Source organism: Somniosus microcephalus, chromosome 4 (genome assembly GCF_052327205.1).
Source record: "Somniosus microcephalus isolate GS21.2 chromosome 4, FLI_Smic_1.0, whole genome shotgun sequence".
Lineage (NCBI taxonomy): Eukaryota > Metazoa > Chordata > Chondrichthyes > Squaliformes > Somniosidae > Somniosus > Somniosus microcephalus.
Genome location: NC_140990.1, coordinates 63,334,582 through 63,358,744, shown reverse-complemented (window position 1 = coordinate 63,358,744; position 24,163 = coordinate 63,334,582). Strand labels below are relative to the sequence as shown.

The 24,163-nt window shown below is 52.4% G+C and overlaps 2 protein-coding genes and 1 long non-coding RNA gene across 3 annotated transcripts in view; 2 read left to right on the top strand and 1 right to left on the bottom strand.

Annotated features, from left to right (window-relative positions):
• The window catches only part of LOC147119055 (uncharacterized), a 21,899-nt gene extending 12,981 nt beyond the window's left edge, over positions 1–8,918 (top strand). The window contains exon 2 of the mRNA XM_085984776.1: positions 7,082–8,918. Coding sequence (XP_085840902.1) covers positions 7,444–8,844 — 1,401 coding nt within the window. The 5' untranslated portion in view covers positions 7,082–7,443 and the 3' untranslated portion in view covers positions 8,845–8,918. The remainder of the gene's footprint in view (positions 1–7,081) is intronic.
• The window catches only part of LOC147119053 (uncharacterized), an 81,748-nt gene that overhangs the window by 33,534 nt on the left and 24,051 nt on the right, over positions 1–24,163 (bottom strand). The window lies entirely within an intron of this gene.
• On the top strand, positions 19,759–22,768 carry LOC147119054 (uncharacterized). The gene is made up of 2 exons (XR_015077982.1): positions 19,759–20,669; positions 22,371–22,768. It is a non-coding gene; the product is annotated as an uncharacterized LOC147119054 (long non-coding RNA).

Below are 24,163 nucleotides of genomic sequence, written 5' to 3'. Positions count from 1 at the left end.
CTCCCCCGTCTTTCCCTGCTTTACTCTCCCTCCCCCTCTCCCTCTCCTCACGTTCTCCCTCCCTCACCCTCTCTCCCTCCCCGTCTCTCCCTGCTTTACTCTCCCTCCCTCCCCCCTCCCTCCCTCGCCCCTCCCCCCTCTCCCTCCCCCCACCCTCTCTCTCTCCCCTCCCACCGCCCTCTCTCTCTCCCCTCCCCCCACCCTCTCTCTCTCCCCTCCCCCCACCCTCTCTCTCTCCCCTCCCCCCACCCTCTCTCTCTCCCCCCACCCTCTCTCTCTCTCCCCCCACCCTCTCTCCCCTCCCCCCACCCTCTCTCCCCTCCCCCCACCCTCTCTCTCTCTCCCCCTCCCCCCACCCTCTCTCTCTCTCCCCCCACCCTCTCCTCCCCCCACCCTCTCTCTCTCCCCTCCCCCCACCCTCTCTGTCTCTCACCCCCCACCCTCTCTCTCCCCCCCACCCTCTTTCCCCTCCCCCCACCCTCTCTCTCTCCCCTCCCCCACCATCTGTCTCTCCCCTCTCCCCCCACCCTCTATCTCTCCCCTCCCCCCACCCTCTCCCTCTCCCCTCCCCCCACCTTCTCTCTCTCCCCTCCCCCCACCCTCTCTCCTCCCTCTCCCCCTCCTCCCTCTCACCACCTCCCTACCCCCTCCTCCCTCTCACCACCTCCCTACCCCCTTCCTCCCTCTCCCCCTCCTCCCCCCTCTCTCTCCCCCCTCTCCCCTGCCCGAGCCCTCATCCCCTGCTCCAATCCCTCTTTCCGCCCCGGGGCCCGGGCCTCGGCGCCTGGATGAACGCGTTCCCTTGGACGCTTTTGACGGCCTCGGCCATCACGCTGATGCCGTTGGCCGAGGTGAACACCCGCAAAGACATGGCCCAGCCGAGTCCAGCACCTCGGTCAGCTAGAGGTCCGCAGCCGCTGTTCGGGCCGCAGGCCACAAAGCACCCGAGCCCAGCGCCGGTGATGGCTGCACGGAGCTCCGTGCCGCCCCACGCACTGACATGGCCCCGCCCTCCCGAGCTGGCTTGAAGAGCGCCGATTGCGGCTGTGAGAGACGGCCGGTGGGACCGGTTGCCGGGGTAACCCTTCCCGCTCTCCAAGCCCCCGCCCGCCCACCCAAGCCGAGTGGGGAACAGAGAGAGACGCCGCGTCTCAGCTGCTCCTGCTGCGCGCACACCCTTTACTAAGGTAGTGGCGCTCGGCTGAGGCCCGCCCCTCCAGCCTTCACAAAGATGGCGGCAATCGGGGGCCGCTTGTTGACTGGGGCCGGGAGGTGCCTAGCTCGGGCGTGGGTGTGGAGGAGAGGCCGAGGCTTCGAGGCCTACCTGGAAAAACGGGGAAAGGTAGGAAAATTAATGAGATTAGATAAAAGATTTAGAAAGTAATTAACTTTTTTAAAAAACAATATGTGTTTTAAAAGCAACGTTTTTTTGAAAGACGCAGAAAACGGGATAAAGAAAGGAAAAGTTTGGAATCAAGATGGCGGCGACTCACCTCGGTTCAGAACGATAAGGCCCGCCCACACACGCACCGATTGGTCGACCGTTAGGTCACCAAAGCGTAGGATTGGTCAATCGTCCCGTCACTCGACCGTAGGAGGGCCCGGCCGCACGCGCCAGCAACCCGGCGTACGATTGGTCGACCTCGAGGTCACTCTATCGCTAATGAGTGGATAATGAGATGCTAATGAGCGGAATGTTGAACGTTTTTCGGATACCGCGGGCGCGATTTTTGTCCGGCCGAAACGTAAATACGCTTACGACCGTTTCGGAACGGTAAGCTTTCTTTCGACGTAATGCATGCGTTGGTACGCCCTATAACTTTCGAGCGCATAGCCGGACTGACGCACACGTGAGGACAGACAGACAGATAGACAGACAGATAGAGAGACAGACAGAAGTATCCGTTTATATATATAGATATTCAAGGAGGAGTTGGATATATTTCTTAAGGCTAAAGGGATCAAGAGATATGGGGAGAAGGCAGGGACAGGGTACTGAGTTTGGATGATCAGCCATGATCTCATTGAATGGTGGAGCAGGCTCGAGGGGCCGAATGGCCTACTCCTGCTCCTATCTTCTATATTTCTTTGTTTACATTATAACAGTAACTACGCTTCAAAAAGTACTTCATTGACTGTAAAGCGCTTTGGGACATCTGGTGGTGGTGAAAGGTGCTATATAAATGCAAGTCTTTCTTCACTGGCCTCACCAGCGACCTATTCTAGCTGTTGGTTGATTGACATCCGAGAGTCCGCGCATGCGTACGCGGGACGGCGGTTTGGGCCGAGTCCGGCACAGCGACCCCTCCCAGTCACCAAGAGTAATAACCGCGCATGCCCAGAGGAGACCAACCCCCTCCCCCACTCGGAGCTGCGCCTGCGCACTCGGATCCTGTCGGACGGAGTCGGCGCGGGGTATTCCGGGAAAAGGCCTTGGTGTCGGTTACAGAGTTGCGATCGGTGACCCAAAGTGAGTTTTCTCCGCTCCGATTGGGTGGAGAATCGTGCGGGGTGCGGGGGAAGGGTGGATCGGGAGAGAATGAAGAGAAATAGAAAAACCTGAGAGTCTGCGAGGCCCCGGACCGAGCGGCGTCAGTTGGACGGTGCACGTGATCTCCTCGGGGACACGTGACCTGGGCCCGCGGTCTGATTGACGGGAGCTGGAGGAGTGAGCCGGCGGCGGGTCCTCCAACCAATTGGGGAGCCCGAGGGGCGGGACTAGCGCCGGCTGATTGTCTGATCCGCAGGGCAGCGAGTTTCTCCAGTCCCTTGTTCAGGGCCCGGGGCCAGGGGAGGCTGTGGGCCTTTATTCCCCTTATTGGACACAAGGCTATTTGTCTCAGGCATAGGGTGACGTCGCACTGAAACTTTCCGCCCTCCTTTACAAAGATGGCTGTCGTTAACCTTGGCCTGTAAGGGAAAGAAATCCCCGCAACTGCAAACACCGGACCTTCAGGTTATTATTCGGGGCTTGCCTCCTGCACGAGTTGTTTATGAAGTCTCCCCACCCACCGACCGGTCCATTACTCCCCTCCGTCGCGATTCTTACCCGTTGCACCTTCGCGATCCCGACTTCAGCTCCTCTCCGTCCATCTCCAGTAATGCACCGCGCATGCTCAATATACCGGCCCTCTTCCCGCGTGTGCGCACTGGGCTCCTGTGGACTGGGTGCGGCACGTGGTCCACTGCAGGGAATGCTGGGTAAAAGCCCCCATTGAAAGACCAGATTAGTGAATGGAACATGATTTACTGTGATCGGATTGAGGACTGAACCATGTTCATTCTAGTAGTTATGGTTTGTTTCTGCTGATCTTAATAACCCCTGTATCTGCGCTGGACATTAATATTCTGTATAAATAGTGAATAAATAAAGCTCGAGGAACAGCACCTCATCTTTCGATGAGGCACTTTACAGCTTTCTGGACTCAACATTGAGTTCAACAATTTCAAACTTTAACCTCTGCTCCCATTTTTCATGCTGTATGATTTTTCCATCCCCATTTACAACATTTTCCAAGACTCGGTTTCACAGCCACATCTCTTTCCTCAGCAACTGTCTCCGGTTCCAACTTATTCCACGTGGATTCCAACTGAACTTCCACCCTTCGTGTTTCAGATCCTCCCAGGATAACTTTCCTGACTCTTACCTTAGTAATATCTGTTACATCTCCAGCTTTTTCAAGTTCTGATGAAGGGTCCCAGACCTGAAATGTTAACTCTGTTTCTCTCTCCATGGATGCTGCCTGGCCTGCTGAGTATTTCCAGCATTTTCTCTTGTTATTTCAGTGAATAAATCAGTTTATTTCAAACACACAGTGTGTCAAATATTTGATTCCTCCAGACTGTTTAATTTTTGGGCCTTTTCTTACTCTAGATTATTTCCGTTCTCATCTCTTTCGCCTTCCACCACATCAAACCCCAAGCTTGCTCCGTTTGAGTACACAACTTGTGGGTGTCATAGACTGAACTGTAGTGTCTCAATTACACTCATCTGCCATCAACTGGTCCAGGCAGCGGGTGGTCGAGGGGGTCATTCGGCCCGACTGCCTGCCTCTCTCCTGGTGGCCCTGGAGATGGAGCACGCGGAGTCTGCTGGCAGGCTGGAGGCCTTCTGCGACCAGTGGGCACTGTGGGGACTGGAGTGCATCATCACCCCGGCCAACCCAATTTTAATTTAATTTGTTAAGTTTAATTTAATGGTTTTTTAAGTTAGTTTATTTGTTTATGGTCCCGACAAAAGAGTACACTCATCTGCACACCGCAGGGACTGGAGTGCTTATCACCACAGGTAATGAAATGTTAATTAAATTATTAAGTTTCCTTTAATGTTTTAAGTTAAGCTACAGTCTATTTGTTAGCACAAAAGAGTACACTCAGCTGCAATTCCTTTGAACCATAGCTTTATAGAAATATCTTGCATAAGTTTTGAAATCTGTTATTATCTGTATCTGTATTACCCTTTGTGGATTCAAGTTAGCAAAACTCCTCCACACGTACTGCACGTGATAACCTTTGAAAGGTTCTGATCTTTGTAATAATAATTTCTGAGCTTGATGGTCTAGTTGATATAATTTCTTGTTACTAACATACCTTGCACTATTTCTTTAAATGAGATAATTGTTTCAAATACTTCCTTTATCAGGTCTTTAGCTCCTCCATTGATCCCTGTCAATGATCCTTTGTTAGGGGCTGGGGTTAGGGTGTCGGTTTAGGGGTTAGTGTTTGTGGTTCTTCGTTATTGGTTAGGATTGGGGTTAGTTTTTGTGGCTCTTGGTTCTTGGTTAGGATTGGGGTTAGTGGTTGGGGCCAGTGGTTATTGGTTAGGATTGGGGTTAGTGGTTGGGGCTAGTGGTTATTGGTTAGGATTGGGGTTAGTGGCTAGGGCTAGTGGCTATTGGTTAGGATTGGGGTTAGTGGTTGGGGCTCATAGTTATTGGTTAGGATTGAGGTTAGTGGTTGGGGCTAGTAGTTATTGGTTATGATTGGGGCTAGTGGTTGGGGGTAGTCAATTGGAGGTTAGACTTAGGAGTAAGTGATTAGGGTTAGAAACCATTATTAACAACACAGGTGTCACTGGACGCATCTTTTTCATTTCATGTTTTTTAACCTCACACAGACGAGTCACGGAACAGCCTCATAAATTGTTCATTCAAGGAACATTCTTTCTGGCTGGAGCCTGATTTTTTTCCCTTCTTTCACATCTCTACAGTTCTCACAGAAAAATACATACACTTTGGGATTTGGGAACAAGAACAGGCCGATCCACGTGTTGGGCTGGTTACATCTCAATCATCAGCCTGCCTGAAAAGGGCTTCTGAAAATAACCTGTCACCATCTGATTCCACCGTCATATCTTCATCTATTACCTGCCTTTTGCCCTCACTAGAGCACTTTTCACCACCATGACCATTCTCCATACTGATGCTCTCTGATTTCCATTTATAGTCTCAGTGAAAGTGGTCCCTGGATTTGGTGTCACAGTGTAAGTGGTCCCTGGATTTGGTGTCCAGATTCATTTCCAGCCATTTTGAGATGTCCCTTACCCTGACAACAGAAAGGCAACACACCCTTCGGGACTCTCGATCCTGACTGTAGAGACTACTATCTATCCATCTAATTATAGAATCCCCTATACGACAATGTTTCCACTCTGCTCCTCCACCCCTTGGACAGCCTCATGTTCCACGGTGCCTTGGGCAGCATTCTAGCTGTCCTTCCAAGTCTTTCTCCTGATCCTCACAGGTATTGAGTACTTTGTACCTGTTCGACAGGAGCAGTGTCTGCTGGACTTCCTTCACTACTTCTCCTACATTCCCCTTACCCGGCTGACTGACAGTCACACTCCCCTTCCTGCACCTGTGCTTTCTTCTGGTGTGTGACTGTACTCGAGTAAATTATCCAGTAATTCCTGCTCCTCCCTTATATGTCGGAGTGTCTCTAGCTTGGACTCCAGCTCACTAACTCTGAGCTGGAATGTCATGAGGCAGAGACATTTGCTGCAGATGTGGCAGTCTGGGACAGTCTCGTTGTTCACAAACTCCCACACACTACAATCCCCACACACTGCCTGGTCTTTATTAATGAATGAATGAATTTATTTTTTGTTATCTGTAGTTTACTTCTTGAACTGTGATTAATTACTTCGCTATTTATCAGTTATGAGCATCTTTAAAAGCAGTTAGAATTTAATCACTTACATCGTTTTCCTTTGACTTACATTTACTTGAACTAATAAATTCTTACTAAGTCAAGCTTAACACTAAACACTAAAGAGACTAAACACACAAAGGGATATCGATATTCTTACCGATATACTCATGTTAATTTGCGCTGCTGTGTGTTGATTATAACGTCACTTTTTTCTGTGTCCTCCGGTGCGATTATTTATAATTTACTGTTGCTCCTGGTTTAAATTACTGAGCACCTCCTTCCCCCTCAGCATCCAATTCCCATTCTCACCAAATTCCCCTTACCACTCTGTTTAGCAAGCCACTCCGTTTAGTAGATTCTCGAGCTCTGTGCCACACCGCTTATCCTCCTCCTAGTCCCTCCTCCAAAGTTATCTCTGTCTTCAGCTATTCCACTCACTTTTCTGCCACCTTGTTGTTGACCTAAAATGGCGATGGTTTTTACCCAGAACACTCCGCGCGCGAGAATAGGCCCTATCAATGCTGCAGGGCCTGGTGTGCGCAGGCACGGGGAGAGCTTGGTGCGGGGTGGGGTCCGCGCATGCGCAGTGCCGCCAGTCGGGTAATGGCGGCGGAAGGTGGAGAAAAGATTCCGGAGCGGAGAGGAGACGGTGGAGTGCAGGGGAGCAATAGAACCGGCGGGGAGACTTTATAAACACCCGGGGTGGGCCTCAGGCCTCGAACAAGAGCCTCCGGGCTGGGCGTTTGCCCCGAGCGGGGCGGCAGCTGCGGGGCTTTCTCCCGGTGACAGGCCCGGGTTAACGGCCGCCATCTTGAGAAGCTCAGGGGGCAGCAGGGCGCATGCGTGGCCCCCTTGGCCAGGAACCAGGAGGAGAGAATCTTGTCAATTTCTATCCTGGACTCACAGTGATGGCTTTTGTAATCTTTTACAGGCTGTGAAAAGGGCAGCATTTACACACTGCAAACTCAAACCAAACATCACATCAACATCTGACAAGTCACTCCATTCATCAGGACCTGAATATCATCAGTCTTTGAATGTGGAAGGAGAAATGTTTGTCTTTTCTGTCTGTGGGGAAAGATTTCAAACATCAGCGTGACTGGAAAGGCACCGAGACACACACACACGAGTGAGAGTGTTCCAGTGCACTGACTGTGGAAAGAGCTTTAACCAGTTACACAGCCTGAAAAATATCACCCCATTCACAGCGGGGAGAAACTGTACACGTGTTGTGTGTGTGGATGAGGCTTCAACTGATCGTCCGACCTGGAGAGACACAAGGACACATGCACCATGGAGAAACCGTGGAAATGTGGGGACTGTGGGAAGGGATTCAATTACCCATCTGAGCTGGAAACTCATCGACGCACTCACACTGGGGAGAGGCCGTTCATCTGCACCGTGTGTGGGAAGGGATTCACTCAGTCGTCCAGCCTCTATACACACCAGAGAGTTCATACTGGAGAGCGACCGTTCACCTGCATTGAATGTGGGAAGGGATTTACTGCTTTATCAACCCTCCTGACACACCAGCGAGTTCACACTGATAAGAGACCTTTTAAATGTTCTGACTGTGAGAAGAGCTTTAAAAGCACAAAGGATCTGTTGACACACCAACGAGTTCACACTGGGGAGAGGCCATTCACCTGCTTCGTGTGTGGGAAGGGATTCACTCAGTCATCCCACCTTCTGACACATCAACTTGTTCACTCTGATAAAAAACCTTTTAATTGTTCTGACTGTGAGAAGTGCTTTAAAAGTAAAAAGGATTTATTGATACACCGACGCACTCACACTGGGGAGAGGCCATTCACTTGCTCCGTGTGTGGGAAGGGATTCACTTGTTCGTCCCACCTTCTGACACACCAACTTGTTCACTCTGATAAGAGACCGTTTCAATGTTCTGACTGTGAGAAGAGCTTTAAAAGCAAACAGCACCTGCTGAAACACCAACACACTCACACTGGGGAGAGGCCGTTCATCTGCTCCATGTGTGGGAAGGGATTCACCCGATCATCCCACCTGTTGAGACACCAGCGATTTCACACTGGGGAGAGGCCATTCACGTGCACTGAGTGCCGGAAGGGATTCACTGATTTATCCGACCTTCTGACACACCAGCGAGTTCACACCGGGGAGAGACCATTCACCTGCTCTGTGTGTGGGAAGGGATTCACTCAGTCATCCCACCTCACCGAACACCGACATGTTCACACTGATGAGAAACCTTTTGAATGTCCTGACTGTGAGAAGAGCTTTAAAAGCACAAGTCGTCTGCTGAAACACCAACGCACTCATACTGGGGAGAGGCCGTTCACCTGCTCTGTATGTGGGAAAAGATTTACTGATTCATCCTACCTGCTGATACACCAGCGAGTTCACACTGGAGAGAGGCCGTTCACCTGCTCCACGTGTGGGAAGGGATTCACGGATTCCTACAACCTGCTGGCACACCAACCTGTTCACACTGGGGAGTGGCCATTCATCTGCTCCATGTGTGGGAAGGGATTCACTGATTCATCCAACCTGCTGACACACCAGCGAGTTCACACCGGGGAGAGGCCGTTCACCTGCTCCGTGTGTGGGAAGGGATTCACTCAGTCATCCTCCTTACTGAGACACCACCGAGTTCACGACCGACTGCAGAGGTTGGATTCTGCTGTTATTGCTGCTGTTAATCACATCCAGGACTGAACCCTGTTCATTCTATCAGTTGGGGTTTGTTTCTGCTGATGTTTATAACCCTATAACTGGGCTGGAGATTAATATTCTGGATAAATGTCAAATAAATCAGCTTTGTTTCAAACACAGTTTGAGTTGAGTCTGTGCTGACTCCATGATAAGAGGAGACTAATTGATGTCCTGTTGCTGACTGCTCCATTTTGCGCCATTTCTCCTTTCTTACTCTGGATTATTTCGGTTCTGATTTAATTGGCCTTCTACCATCCTGGGAGTCCCATGATACAATGATAATGGAGTTGTTGACTAATCACAGTGATCAATCTCTATCAATGAGTCTACAACAGACCCAGACATGAGGTGAGGAAAACCCCAGTGGTGGAGAGCTTTAGGAGCCATCGGACCAAAGTCACCTCTTCCTCCCGAGCATTCTACACTGACCACACGTCATGTCTCAAATTACTCACACACTGTGTCCCCAAACCTTATTCTATGAATGAAATCGGTCCAATTTACATTTGAATGAATCAACACTAACTGCTTCCACCATCTCCCTAGGGAGCCTGTCCCATAGATTGACCACTCACTCACTGAAATATTGTTTCCACAGATTGGATTTGAATTTACCCCCTTCAAGCGCAGGCCGTGTCCTCTGGTTCTACTGTTCTGGACAGGGTGAAATAACTTGTCGTGCTCTACATTATCCAGTCCCTTTAGAATCCTAAAAACAGCAATCCTATCACCTCTTGACCTCTTTCCAGTGTGAACAGGCCCAGTTTACATAACCTGGACATGTTGCCTCGATACTCAGTTAAATTCTGACACAAACCCTTTGATGTTTCTTAAATTGCATTAACCAACACTTCACAGAATCCATGAATGGTACAGCACAGAAGGAGGCCATTCGGCCCATCGTGCCTGTGCAGCTCTCTGAAAGATCCATCCAGTTACAAAAACAAAATACTGCGGCTGCTGGAAATCTGAAATAAAGAGAGAAAATGCTGGAAATCCTCAGCAGGTCAGGCAGCGTCTGTGGAGAGAGAAACAGAGTTAACGGTTCACGTCACTGACCTTCCGTCAGAACCTTTCATCACACATTATAATCTAATGTATTACTCACTCTGGTTTAAGCTTATATTGTGGTTAATAGCGGCAAACTCTGTTGTTTCTCCCGATCTGATTACAGCTTCCAACCAGTCGATTCAGTGGAATGTCCTATCAGTGTTGCCATGGCAACCTGTCTGCAGTGAAGCGCCTGTTTGACTTCCTGAAAGTGCAAAGTATCTGCGGACAGACCAACACACCCACACTGGGGAGAGGCGGTTCACCTGCTCCGTGTGTGGGAAGGGATTCAGTCTATCATCCAACCTGCAGACACACCAGCGAGTTCACACTGGGGAGAAGTCGTTCACCTGCTCCGTGTGTGGGAAGGGATTCAGTGTATCATCCAACCTGCGGACACACCAGTGAGTTCACACCGGAGAGAGGCCATTCACCTGCTCCGTGTGTGGGAAGGGATTCACTCTGTCAGAACACCTGCTGACACACCAGCGAGTTCACAAGTGACTGCAGGGGTTGGATTCTGCTGTTATTGCTGCTGTTAATCACATCCAGGACTGAACCACGTTCATTCTGACAGTTGGGGTTTGTTTCCGCTGATGTTAGTAACCCCTATAACTGGGCTGGAGTTTAACCTGTATCAATGTCAAATAAATTAGCGGGTCCTTGATATCTCGACAATAAGACGAGCTGATTGAGGACTTGTTACAAACTGAGTGGAATCCATCTGAGAACTGAGTTCCCACAACTTGTTAAAAGATGGATCTACAAGATGTCCAAGTCTGACAGGACAGAAAATTCTATTATATCACAGGGTCCACTTCAACCATCCAGGGCAGCGAGCCCCTGTAATATTGGATTTTAAACTATGGGAAATATTCTGATAATGTTATTGTCACGGGACAAAGCAGCCTTGTTACTTTAACATAAATTTAATCAAACTCAATGGACAATCCGATCTCCAAAGGGAAACGTCTCCTTAAAGCTGACGGTGTCGGCAGTTCTGCAGCTCATTTCTCAGTGTGAGCGTGTCAGAATGAAAAGCTTTAACAACAGCCGATGTTTCACAAAGGGAGACCTCACCAGACCAAAGGCCATTGGTGGAGTTTAATGGGCTGTTTGTGTCACTGGGCTACAGGAGGCCATTTTTAACCGAAGGAAAACTGGTCACAGCAAACAGAGAGTTTAACAGACTGTCCCTGGTCCACTCGAACCCCCACCTCCCTCTCTCACTATTTATGGGCACTGCTGCAGTAATTGCTCCTCTGACCTTTCCTCTCTTGTCCCTCCTACACCCCTAATACACGGCCCAACACAATCTCCCTCCCCCTACATCCTCACTGTGCTGGAATCCACACCAGTCTCCCCATCTGCTCCTTGTTCTCTCCCTGGATCCTAAAACTAATGAACTCAGTCTTCCCCTCCTGAAGTCTACAGGCTCTAAAACTGAAGCTTGGTGCCCCTCAGTCCCGACTCCTTGATTTACCTCCCCTTCTTTCCTCCTCTTTCCCCCTTGATTGTGTTCCACACTCTGGGCCTTGGGCCTTCCCCGGGGATTCTCAGTATGAACAGGTGGGATGTGTTTGGAGACAGGGGCCTAGAAATTCAGTCTGGACACTTTTGGGGCGCTAAAGTCGGGCGTTCGCTAAAGTTAGCGCCCGCCGGAAAGTGTAGGTCACATCGCCGAAATTCAGTAGAGTTGGCCAAGAGTTTGGCCGAGCGCTGAAACTGGCGTTGCAATGCTCTCTTCAGGCGCTAAGCCGGCGATGCGGCCTGATAACGCCGAGGCCGGGCGCAGCGCAGGTGCGGTCATGTTTTGATTGACAGCAGACACCCTGACGCCGGCCAGCTCTTAAAGGGGGAAGGGTCGACTTTGACTGCTGCCACGCCCTGCATACTGGAGCCCTACAGCTAGGCCTCAACACTGCTGGTGGGCCAAAATAGCGCCTGGAGCCATGGAGAGGGCCCGTGAACGAGCGCAGCGCTTCTCAGAGCATGCTCTGAGGGTGCTGATTAATGGTGTCGAAAACAAAAGAGAGATCTTGTGCCCAGACAGTGGCAAGAAGGCTCCCAGGAGCCAGTACAGGAAAGCCTGGAGGAAAATCGCCCGCAGGGTGTCATCCACCTGCGATGTCCCCAGGAGTGCGGACCAATGCCGCAAGAAGTACAACGACCTCACTCGGATGGTGAAGGTGAGTACCCTTTCCAGTGTCCTCCTCATCCTTGCATGTGCACCTCACATTATGGGCAAAGGGACCTCAAAGGACTAATGGGCAGCCCTCCTCCCGCAGCAATGGCACTGGCATGATCATCAATAGCACTTTCTGCACTTACCACACTGGCCAAGCTATTCGACCATGGGAGGCAGTGCACACAGCAACAGGGCACCACACTGGCCAAGCTATTCGACCATGGGAGGCAGTGCACACAGCAACAGGGCACCACACTGTACTTAGAGGCCGTCCTTTCTCTTGCAGGCCAAGCTGGCACGGAATTTGAGGAGCCAGTCTGCCACCGGGGGAGGCCGTCCCCAGTACCAGCCGCTCAGTGAGCTGGAGGAGAGCGTGGCTCGACTCATGCGTGCCCGGGTGACTGGCCCTGTTGCGATCGGAGATGCGGACCCTGTACTGGGACCCACTGGTAAGGACATGACCGGTTGGACCTCTGTCGTTGCCCTTGCGCTTCAGATCTACATCCTTTCGCACTGACCGACAAATGCGCATAATGCCACCACTCAGGCCTCCCTCGCTGACGCCCTGTCCTCACTCTAAAGCTACTCTTGTGCCTTCCTGCTTTCAGCTGGTGAGGAGGAGGTGGTCCCTGAAGCTCAGAGTGCCAGGCCCTTGGAGGAGGAGGACGACGAGGACCAGGAGGAAGGCGGCACATCGGGGGAACCCTCATCCGCGCCAGGGGATGGCAATGGAGGGGAGACGTCTGGCCTGCAGGAGAGCCAGGGGGAAGTGTTGCAGGGGAGGGCAGATCCTGGGCCCAGTGGGCTCGAGGCACGCGAGAAGGGTCCGGCAGCACGCCGGCCTTCTCCCCAGAGGGGGGAGGAGTTGCAAGGGAGGGCAGATCCTGGGTCCAGTAGGCTCGAGGCACGCGGGAAGGGTCGGCCAGCTCGGCGGCCTTCTCCCCAGAGGGAGAGTCCGCCCTCCAGTCCGGAGACGGTCCTCGCCCAGGAGGTGCGCCTCCTCGATGAGATGTCGGCGGCGTCTGAGCGGCGGCACCAGGAGCTCATGGGGGTTGTGCAACAGATGCCTCAGGCCATTGAGTCCCTGGCTCATAGTGTGGTCGCTTTTGGGGAATCACAGGCCAGGGGGGGTCGAACAACTCGCGGCAGCACACGACAGGGGTGTCCAGCAACTCGCGGCAGCCCAGGACGTGACTCGCGAGATGAGTGGTGCCGTCCAGACACTGGCAGAGCTGATGCGGGCACATACCAGGGCAGTTCGGGCACTCACTTCTGCCACACTCGCTGTGGCGCGGAAGCATCGCCAGGGCACCCACCGCCCTGCTGCAGCACAGCGGTCTGGCCTCCACCAGATTGCTGCGCTTGCTGCACTGCCAGCCCGGCCGAGTGCCAGTGTCTCTGGCGAGCAGCGCGCGCCTGCCATCAGCCAGCTTGCCCCCATTGGTGCAGCCAACACTGCCACTCCCCCAGCCAAGGTGCGACGAGCTGCTGCTGAGACTGATGCTGGCCAGCTGCAGCAGTCAGCAGCCGGCCCCTCCCGGGCCAGGCCTCGTCTAGGCCGACCCCCAAGGGCATCTGCCGACACGCATTGTGGCCCTCATGAGCCTTCCCCCAGCCTTGCCACACGCGCAGGGCCCAGGTTCAGGTGGAGCAGCAGGTCGGGCAGGGGCCAGAGAAGCCTGTCTAAGGACTCGCCCTCTCGGCACACCCATTAGAGTGTGGTGATAGCGGTTTTTTTTATATTGGGGGGCTTGTGTTCTGGGGGGGCATTATTTTGGTAAGGCCGAGGATCAAGGCATTTTTTGTTTTTAGGGGGGTGTTTGTGTTGTGGAGGGGGGGCTTATTTTTGTAAGGCCGATGATGAAGGCCATTTGGATGGGCAAGTTTTGTTAGTCCTCCCCAGGTTTTGGGAGTGACAGATGTTTTTGACTGTTTTTTGGGGGTCTTGTCTGTTTTTCTGTTTCATGTGGGAAGGGCCTTGAGTTTGTGAAATAAAGCTTTTTATTTATTCAGCATGTCCACGTCTCAGGTTTCAAGTGGTTGTTGCGTTAACCGGCTGAGGGCTTGCGGTGCGGCTGCCTTCAGGTGCGTTCATTGCCACAGCCCATTCCCTGACAGGGGGCCTAGAAGTGTCGATCAATAAGCCCCCGGCGGACGGCCCTTGGACCTTGTGGCTCCCTCCTGGGCTGGTACTCCTCCTCCTCCTCCTCCTCCTCATGGTCCTCCTGCTCATCCTCCTGAGGTGGTGGTGCAATGTCAGGTGGCAGTGCCTGAGTCCTGCGGATAGCCAGGTTGTGCAGCATGCAGCACACGATGACGAACTGGGAGACTCTATCCGGCGAATACTGTAGAGATCCGCCGGAACGATCCAGGCAGCGGAACCGTTGCTTGAGGATGCCTATCGTTTGCTCTATGATGTTCCTTGTGGCTTGATGGCTTTCGTTGTATGCCTCCTCCGCTGGGGTCCTGGGCGCGCGGAGCGGGGTCATGAGCCATGTACACAAAGGGTAGCCCTTGTCCCCGATAAGCCATCCCCTTGGTGGAGGCTGTGCCTCGAACATGTCAGCCACAGTAGTCTGGCGCAGGATAAATGCATCGTGGCTGCTTCCTGGGAAGCGGGCATTGACAGCTAGGATGCGCTGCCTGTGGTCACACACCAGCTGTACATTTAGGGAATGGTAGCCCTTCCGGTTGCGGTAATCCTCGGCATTGTGGATAGGTGCCCGCATAGCCACATGCGTGCAGTCAATGGCGCCCTGCACCATGGGGAAGCGCGCGATCCTGGCAAATCCGACTGCACGCTGCTCCTGCCTCTGTCGGGTCATGGGGAAGGAGATGAATTGGTGTCTCCTCGTGAAAAGTGCATTGGTGACCTGCCGGATGCAGCGATGCGCGGCGAACTGGGAGATGTTCGCTATGTCCCCAGCAGCGGCTTGGAAGGAGCCGCTTGCATAAAAGTTCAGAGCCACCGTGACCTTCACTTCCACCGAGAGAGACGTCCTGCACATCAGCTGTGGATGCAGATCTCTGTGAAGCAGCTGGCAGATCTCTGCAACCACCTCCCTTCTGAAGCGCAGCCTCTTAACACAATGCGCCGCAGTCATGGTGAGATAGGGCACCTGCTGCCGGTATTGCCTGAGTGGGTAAGGCCTACGTTGCCGACGCCTGATGGCCCCTCTGCGTCTAGGCATGGCTGGCCCTCTCTCACAGCGTCTGCGAGCCCTTCGCACATAATGCTGCAACTGAGGGTTGGACCCCCATACAGCCCCCATAATAAAGTTGAAAACAGTGAAATCAAATGAATCAAATGTCAAAGCACTGGCCAGAAGCCAAAAATACCTTGATATGCCTATCAATTAGTCCAATAAAAGGCGACGAGTTAAGAACGTAACTGAAGGTTTTTATTGGCTAAATAACAGAGCCCACCCTCGTGGGTGATCCGATCCAACAGGGAGGAATACTAGCCAGTCAGCTACCTTTATACCTGGGCAGGTAATGGGCGGAGTCGGAGGTGGTCAGCCCAGGTATAACAGTGCGACAAGAGGCGACCTCGTGTAGTGATGTGACAGTGAGAACAGTGAGAACAATATACAGTGATAACTATAACAGTGGTTTACCACATTCACCCCTTGTTTAGATTAGAGTCCGGCGGGGTGAAGTGTATTACCAGCTCTGGTATGTCAGTCTGTCCGGAGGCTTCGTTAGCCTCTCCGATCGTCGCAGCGGCGGTGTTACATTATCCGGTGTTAAAGCTGGTGTCTGCGTAGTCGGCAAAGGCTCGTGGGGTTCCGGCATGCCGTCTACCTCGGCTGGACTCGGGGGGTTGGGAGGGGGGGGTGAGGGTGCGAGGTCTCGTAAGGAGACAGTGTCCTCCCGTCCGTCTGGGTAAGCCACATAGGCGTACTGGGGGTTGGCGTGCAGGAGGTTCACCTTCTCGACCAGGGGGTCCGTTTTATGGGCCCTCACGTGCTTTCGCAGCAAGACGGGTCCCGGAGAGGTCAGCCAGGTTGGTAGGGTGGTTCCCGTAGTCGACTTCCTGGGGAAGACAAACATTCGAGCATGGGGGGTGGTGTTAATGGCAGTGCAAAGCAGTGACCGGATGGAGTGCAGCGCAATCGGGAGGACCTCTTGCCAGCGGGAGGTTGGGAGGCCCTTAGACTTTAAGGCTAAGAGGGTGGCCTTCCATACCGTCGCGTTCTCTCTTTCCACCTGGCCGTTCCTTCGGGGGTTGTAGCTGGTGGTCCTGCTTGCTGCAATACCCCTCTCCAATAGGAACTGACGGAGTTCCTCGCTCATGAAGGAGGCGCCCCGGTCACTATGTATATAGTTCGGGAACCCGAACAAGGCGAAGAGTTTGTTCAGGCATTTAATGACCGTGTTACTGGTCATGTCTGGGCAGGGGAAGGCAAAGGGGAAACGGGAGTACTCATCAACGATGTTGAGGAAGTACACATTACGGTCGGATGACGGTAGGGGCCCCTTGAAGTCGATGCTCAGACGCTCGAAGGGGCGGGTGGCCTTGATCAGGCTTGCTCTGTCCGGCTTATAGAAGTGCGGTTTGCACTCAGCACAGATCTGGCAGTTCCTGGTCATGGTCCTGACCTCCTCGATGGAGTATGGCAGGTTGCGGGCCTTAATGAAATGGTAGAGTCTGGTGACTCCGGGGTGGCAGAGGTCATTGTGGAGGGTCTGAAGTCTATCACTTTGCGCGCTGGCGCATGTAATGCATGAAAGAGCATCAGGGGGGTCGTTCAGTTTACCGGGCCGGTACAAGATCTCATAATCATAGGTGGAAAGCTCGATTCTCCACCTCAAGATTTTGTCGTTCTTGATCTTGCCCCTCAGCTTGTTATTAAACATGAAGGCAACCGAGCGTTGGTCGGTGAGGAGGGTAAATCGTTTGCCTGCCAAGTAGTGCCTCCAGCGCCGTACTGCCTCCACAATTGCCTGGGCTTCCTTCTCGACCGACGAGTGTCGGGTCTCGGGGCCCTGTAGGGTCCTTGAGAAGAAGGCTACCGGCCTACCCTCCTGGTTAAAGGTAGCGGCTAGGGCGAAGTCGGATGCATCGCTCTCCACTTGGAAGGGGATTGACTCATCCACTGCGTGCATTGTGGCCTTGGCTATGTCTCTCTTAATGAGGGAGAAGGCCGCGCACGCCTCTTCCGTGAGGGGGAAGGATGTGGTTTTCAGGAGGGGTCTGGCTTTGTCCGCATAATTGGGTACCCATTGGGCATAGTAGGCGAAAAGCCCCAGGGTTCTCCTAAGTGCTTTTGGACAGTGGGGGAGGGGTAGCTCCATGAGGGGGCGCATTCTTTTGGGGTCGGGGCCGATGACTCCGTTCTCTACTACACAGCCAAGGATGGCAAGGCGCGCTGTGTTAAACACGCATTTCTCCTTATTGTAGGTGAGGTTCAGCCGTTGGGCCGTACGGAGGAATTTCTCCAGATTCACGTCATGGTCCTGCCGGTTGCGGCCGCAGATGGTGACGTTATCGAGATAGGGGAAAGTGGCCTGTAGTCCGTTCTGGTCAACCATCCGGTCCATCTCCCGTTGGAAAACCGAGACCCCGTTGGTGACACCAAAGGGGACCCTAAGGAATTGGTAGAGGCGGCCATTCGCCTCGAAGGCGGTGTACTGGCTGTCCTCCGGGCTGATGGGGAGTTGGTGGTAGGCCGACTTGAGGTCGATGGTCGAGAATACGCGGTATTGTGCAATCTCATTGACCATGTCCGATATGCGGGGGAGGGGGTATGCGTCCAGCTGGGTGTATCTGTTTATGGTCTGGCTGTAGTCGATAACCAGGCGATTTTTGTCGCCGGTCTTGACTACCACCACCTGGGCACGCCAGGGGCTGCTGCTCCCCTCAATAATGCCCTCTTTCAGGAGTCGCTGCACCTCAGAGCTAATGAAGGCTCTGTCCCCAGCGCTGTACCGCCTGCTCTTAGTAGCGACAGGTTTGCAGTCGGGGGTGAGGTTAGCGAACAGGGAAGGTGGCGGTACCTTGAGGGTGGATAGGCTGCAGGTGTTACGCGGTGGGCGGTTTAACTTTCGCTGGTTGTCGACTGTGAGTGGGGGGAGGGGTCCACCGTATGCTAGGGTTACACTTTGGAGGTGGGATTGGAAGTCCAGCCCTAGTATGACGGCAGCGCACAGCTGGGGGAGTACGAGGAGTTTAAAATTTTTATACTCTGTCCCTTTAACCGACAATGTCACGACACAGTAGCCGCTGATGTCTGTGGCATGCGACCTCGATGCCATCGAGATGCGGCTGCGCATTGGCAGGACGGGGAGGGAGTAGTGGCTCACCGTGTCTGGGTGGATGAAGCTCTCCGTGCTTCCGCTGTCGAACAGGCAGGTCGTGGCGTGGCCGTTGACTTTGATGTCCATCATTGAGCTGGCCAGGTGGTGCGGGCGGGCTTGATCCAGGGTCACGGAAGCTAGGGTGTAGATGAGCGCGTCGTTGTCATGACAAGATGGCGGCGAAGATGGCGGCCCCCGTAGTTCACATGAGGCTCTGTTTAAATCATTTGCCCCGCACAAAGATGGCCGCCCCTGCTGTTCCCATGAGGCTCTGCAGGCTTCGGCTGCCCCGCACAAAGATGGCCGCCCCTGGTTTTCCCATGGGGCTCTGCAGGCTTCGGCTGCCCCGCACAAAGATGGCCGCCCCTGGTTTTCCCATGAGGCTCTGCAGGCTTCGGCTGCCCCGCACAAAGATGGCCGCCCCCAGGGTTCGCATGAGGCACTGCTGGCTTCTGAGGATTTGCTTCTGCAGGCCTTGGAGAAGTGGCCTTTCTTGAGGCAGGTTTTGCAGGTCGAGTTTTTGGCTGGGCAGCGCGACCTCGGATGCTTCTCCTGGCCGCAAAAGAAGCAGCCAGCGGCCCGATCGGGGTTGCCTGATGTCGGGGCCGGTACCGGGGCTAGCGGGCCCGGTCGGATCCGTGATGCAGACGCTGAGGTAGGTCCCGGGGGCAGCGCTGTGAAGGGTGGTGGGGTGGGGGTCGGGCCCGAGTCCCAGGGTCGCGAATAGTACCTGGCAAACGCTTCCTGGTCTTGCTGGGTGGCCTCTAGGGTGAGGGCGAGGGCTTCGGCCTTGTCCAGGTCTATGTCCTTAGCTTCAAGCAGTCTTTGCCGTGTGTAGTCGGAACGTAGGCCTCTCACCAAGGCGTCGCGGACATTGTCTTCCATGTTCGCAGTAGCCGTCACCGCTTTAAAGTCACAGTTCCTGCCGAGTTGTCTCAGCGCTCGTGAAAATTCAGCTATCGATTCTCCTGGCTGTTGCTGGCGAGATCTTAAGAGATGCCTAGTGTACATGTAGTTTACCGGGCTCCGGTACTGCTGTTTCAGTAGGTTGATGGCGTCGTCGTACGTAGTCATGTCCTGGATGAGTGTATATACTCTCGGGCTCGCTTGGGCTTTCAGGACTCTTAGTTTGGATCTCTGAGGGACGACGGCTTCCTCCAGGTACGATTCGAAGCAGTCCAGCCAGTGTTTGAAGTCGTTGGCTGAGTTTGGTGCCTGTGGGTTTAGATCCAGGTATGGTGGTTTCAAGGCTTGCAGCCAAGCCGGCTGGTGTGGCCCATTGTCTGGAGGCTGCTGTTGCTGTGCTGCTGGGTGAGCTCCTTGCTGTTGCTGTTCATTATCAGACATCTTTAAAATTTAGTCAATAAAATTGATATGCCTATCAATTAGTCCAATAAAAGGCGACGAGTTAAGAACGTAACTGAAGGTTTTTATTGGCTAAATAACAGAGCCCACCCTCGTGGGTGATCCGATCCAACAGGGAGGAATACTAGCCAGTCAGCTACCTTTATACCTGGGCAGGTAATGGGCGGAGTCGGAGGTGGTCAGCCCAGGTATAACAGTGCGACAAGAGGCGACCTCGTGTAGTGATGTGACAGTGAGAACAGTGAGAACAATATACAGTGATAACTATAACAGTGGTTTACCACATACCTCTCCTATGTTGTCCCAAATCAGTAAGCTCTGTCCCTTGGTCTCTGTCCAGAAATCCAAAGCAGTAAAGTCATTGCAGCAAAATGGCTGGGCTTTATAGGTCAGTGTAAGTGCCCTTTAATTAGCACTCTCCGAGGCCCGCAGGGCCTCTGTTGCGTTCCACTTCACAGTTCTTAGCAGCGCCACGCCCACATTGGGCGGGCGCCACTGAATTTCCAGTTTGGGGCGCACAAACAGCGTTGCATGACGAAATGACGTCATAAGCTGCGCGCGCAGCTGAGCAGGCGCAAACACTTTGCGCCGGCGCTAAATGTCAACTGAATTTGGGCGTTGGCGCAGATCGGTCTGCGCCCGGGCGCTAAGTGCCTAGCGCTGGAAATATACCCCTCTTATGGCGTTACCGGCTGGCGCAACCAACTGAATTTCTAGGCCAGGGTGTCCCAGCTCTCCACCTTTAAAGGGACAAGGAGACGACCAGCTGGGCTGAATGGCCCTGCTTTATGACATCACTGCAGTGCCTAGCAACCAACCTCCCTGAGCCCTGCTCATTATGGGCTGGGTTTAGCTCAGTGCTGTTACAGGAAGGGAAACAGGAGCAGGATTCGCCCCGTGTGGAGCCCAGGATTAATGGGGAGAGGTACAGGATCAATTTATTCCTTATTGAGTGAGAAATGTCATTGTCTGGACACTCCCTGTCCCTCGGTATCTGTGTCGGGGAGCGGCTGATGGGTTTACTCTGTATCTAACCCGTGCTGTACCCGACTGGAGAGTGTTTGATGCTGACACTAGGGGCTCAGCTCCACGAGCACAACATTTAACCCAAAGATGATCTGATAAACCCATCAGCTTCTCCCCTGGACACAGGTCCTGAAGGATAGGGAGTGTCTCTGTTATTTTGGTTGGTGTCGTTGATGAAGTTTAAACACCTCGCTCAGATCTCCTCTCACCCTGCTTTGTTTTAATGAGAAGTGCCCCAGTTTCTCTCGTCTCTCCTCCTGGGAAAGAGAAGTTCGCCTCAGTTAGAAACTCAAACAGGCACTTCACTGCAGACAGGTCATTATGAGGAAACATTTCTTTACCCAGCGAGTTATTATGATCTGAAATGCACTGCCTGAAAGGGTGGCGGAAGCAGATTGAAGAGTAACTTTCAAAAGGGAATTGGATAAATATTTGAAGGGAAAACATTTACGGGGATATGGGGAAAGAGCAAGGGAGTGGGATTAATTGGATAGCTCTCCCAAAGAGCTGGCACAAGCATGGTGGGCCGAATGATCGCCTTTTGTGCTGTATCATTCTCTGATTCTCTGATAACTAAAGCCTCTCATCCATGGTATAACCTCAGTGAATTTATTCTGCAGCCTCTCTGTGACCTGACATCCTTCCTAGTGTAAGATGCCCAAAACTTATACTAACTGCAGCCGAACCGATGATTTTGTTTTCTACTCCCCATTTATAAAATACCTCAGGTACCATTTTTAAACCACTTTATAAACGTATCCTCCAACTTTTAAAGATTTGTGTATTTGATCTCCCTGTAGATTTTAGAGATATTAACATAACATGGCTGAAATACATTGACATCAAATGTCTGATATAATGTGTTGTATGGGAAAGAGAAGTTTAGTCTGAGTTAGAAACTCAAACAGGCATTTCACTGCAGACAGGTCGCCAAGGGAACACTGATAAGACATTCCATTCACTGAATCGACTGGTTGGAATCTGTAATCAGATCAGGGGAAAGAACAGGGTTTGTCTGGTATTAACCACAATATAAGCTTAGAATTGGAGCATGGTTACAGCACAGAAGGAGGCCATTTGGCCCATCAAGCCCATGCCAGCTCTCTGCAAGACCACTTCAGCTAGACCCACTCCCCCGCCCTTTACCCGTAACCCTGCAAATGTTTTTCTTTCAGATACTTATCCAATTCCCTTTTGAAAGCCGTGATTGAATCTGCCTCCACCACCCTTTCAGGCAGTGCATTCCAGATCCTAACCACTTGCTGTGTATGCTGTAACCAAATTAATATTATACTTTAGTTTATGTTAGAATATATATAATGTAGCACCAATGTGCAGGGTGGAGGTAGCAAATTAATTCATACCCTGAGTTAAAATGATATATAGGTCTGTACTTATTGTATTTATCCAGCTAAGCTCTAAAAACAGGATTAATTGACTGAGAGGCCCGTGGGAAGATTGGGAAGGATGCCTATTTGGCCAGGCGAGGCAGCACATATACAAGATAACATACATAAGAATTTGTTTGTTTGTAAACCCACAGCAGGGTTCCATTACATCAAAGTCTGGTGGGACTAATTATAATGTGCTTGCTTTGCAGAAGTAACATGAGACAAGGTCAGAATCTGTGCTTTGCAGAGATTGAACAAGGACTGTTATCTTAAGAAAGCATGTTAACGAACAAACCACCTGGCTAGAGACAAAGGACGGTTGTAAAGCAATAGATTAAGATGAGGCCGCAGTCACAGAAGGCCATGGGACCAACTGATAACAGAACTGTGATTTGTAAGCGGCTGGAAGGATGAAATGTTATGGTTTATAATTGCCATTCAGCAATAAATCTGTATATGCTGATAAGCTTTGCACCCGCCCCTAGGGCAGGGGTTTGATTTTTGTATAATTATGAATGTTGCTAGGAAATTGGTGGAGTCGGATCTGAGAGGGGTCTCAGAAGGTTCTCCCCAGGCCTGTGAATAAAGACTGTTTTTGAACCTCCAATCGAAGTCTGTCATCCGTACATAGCTGAGCGTCGACTTTGTATATCACTTAGTCCGCTCTGCGGGGGTAAGGGTTAAGTGTCGACTTGGCATATCACCAGGTCCACTTTTCGGATACATCAATTAGCGTAGTCAGCAGGATCACAGACTCTGACCGGTCCACGGGAACGTTGAGCTAAGAAGGGTGAGTACATTTTAAATTACCACCCATAAGTTAGAAAGCTCAGAACGTCCTGTGAGAATCGGTAGGTCTGCAATTAAAAGGACATAGGGAGACAGACTCGAGAAAGGGGAGCGGTCTGGTGAGCCGGGAGGCGGCAAATCCTCTGAGCCGGGAGGCGGCGAATCCTCTGAGCCGGGAGGCGGCGAATCCTCGGAGCCGAGAGGCGGCGAATCCTCGGAGCCGAGAGGCGGCAAATCCTCTGAGCCGTGAAGGCGGCAAATCCTCTGAGCCGTGAAGGCGGCAAGGCCTCTAGGGTAAAGAGGCGGATAAGTGGGCGATAAAGTCCTATGAATATTGGATCCTTGGGAGTCACGGGGTGATCGACACGGACAAGGGTGGTTGATTATCCCAAACACCTAGCCTGAGCCCGAATTAAGAGGATGTAGTCCCACGTGATGGCCAGGATCAAGTAGGTGTAGGGAACTAAACACCACAGGATCGTGATCCCGCGACGAGTGAGTGTGCGCAAAATAAGTGCATGTGGGTGAATGATAGGGTAACATAAGAACCATTGAGAAGTAAGTCAGAAGCTATATAAAATGCCTAAAAAGGATGCAGAGATAAAGGAGGAGGGACCGTCCCCTTGGGGAGATCCCGGCTCCATCACTCGCTATGTAGCGGATAAAAATCAGAAACTTATCGAGTTCATGAAAAAGAAAGGGTGGGATCCCGAAGACAGCGCGGAAAGACAAATGGCTTGGTGGAAGAGACAAACCAAAAATAGAGAGGGAAAGGGGGAAATGGTAATCTTAGCTTGTTACCAGAAACAATGTAAGGAGTTGAAACAGAAGGGAGAGGGGGAAAGGGACGAGAAAGAAGTAACAACTCCCAAACTAAGAGGGAAGGGACACCCGGTGGCGGCGGCCGGCTCCAGCAGTACGCCCGTATACCCAAAACTACCAGAAGAAGGTAATATAGATGGGTGTGGGTTAGAAAAGGAAACAGCAGGAGACAGTAAGGAGAGGGACTGGCCGGAGCGACTGCCCTGACCAGAAGAAAATAATCTCCCACCACCCTATAATCCGGTGCACCGCGCGGTAAAAACGGCCCCGGTAAAAACTGAAGTAATCCCAGGACACCCGGAGATCCCCGGTACCGCCATGGTCCTCGCGGCAGGAGGAAACCCGGAAATCCCAGCGGTCCCCGCAGTTCCGGCAAGACCCCAGATAATTC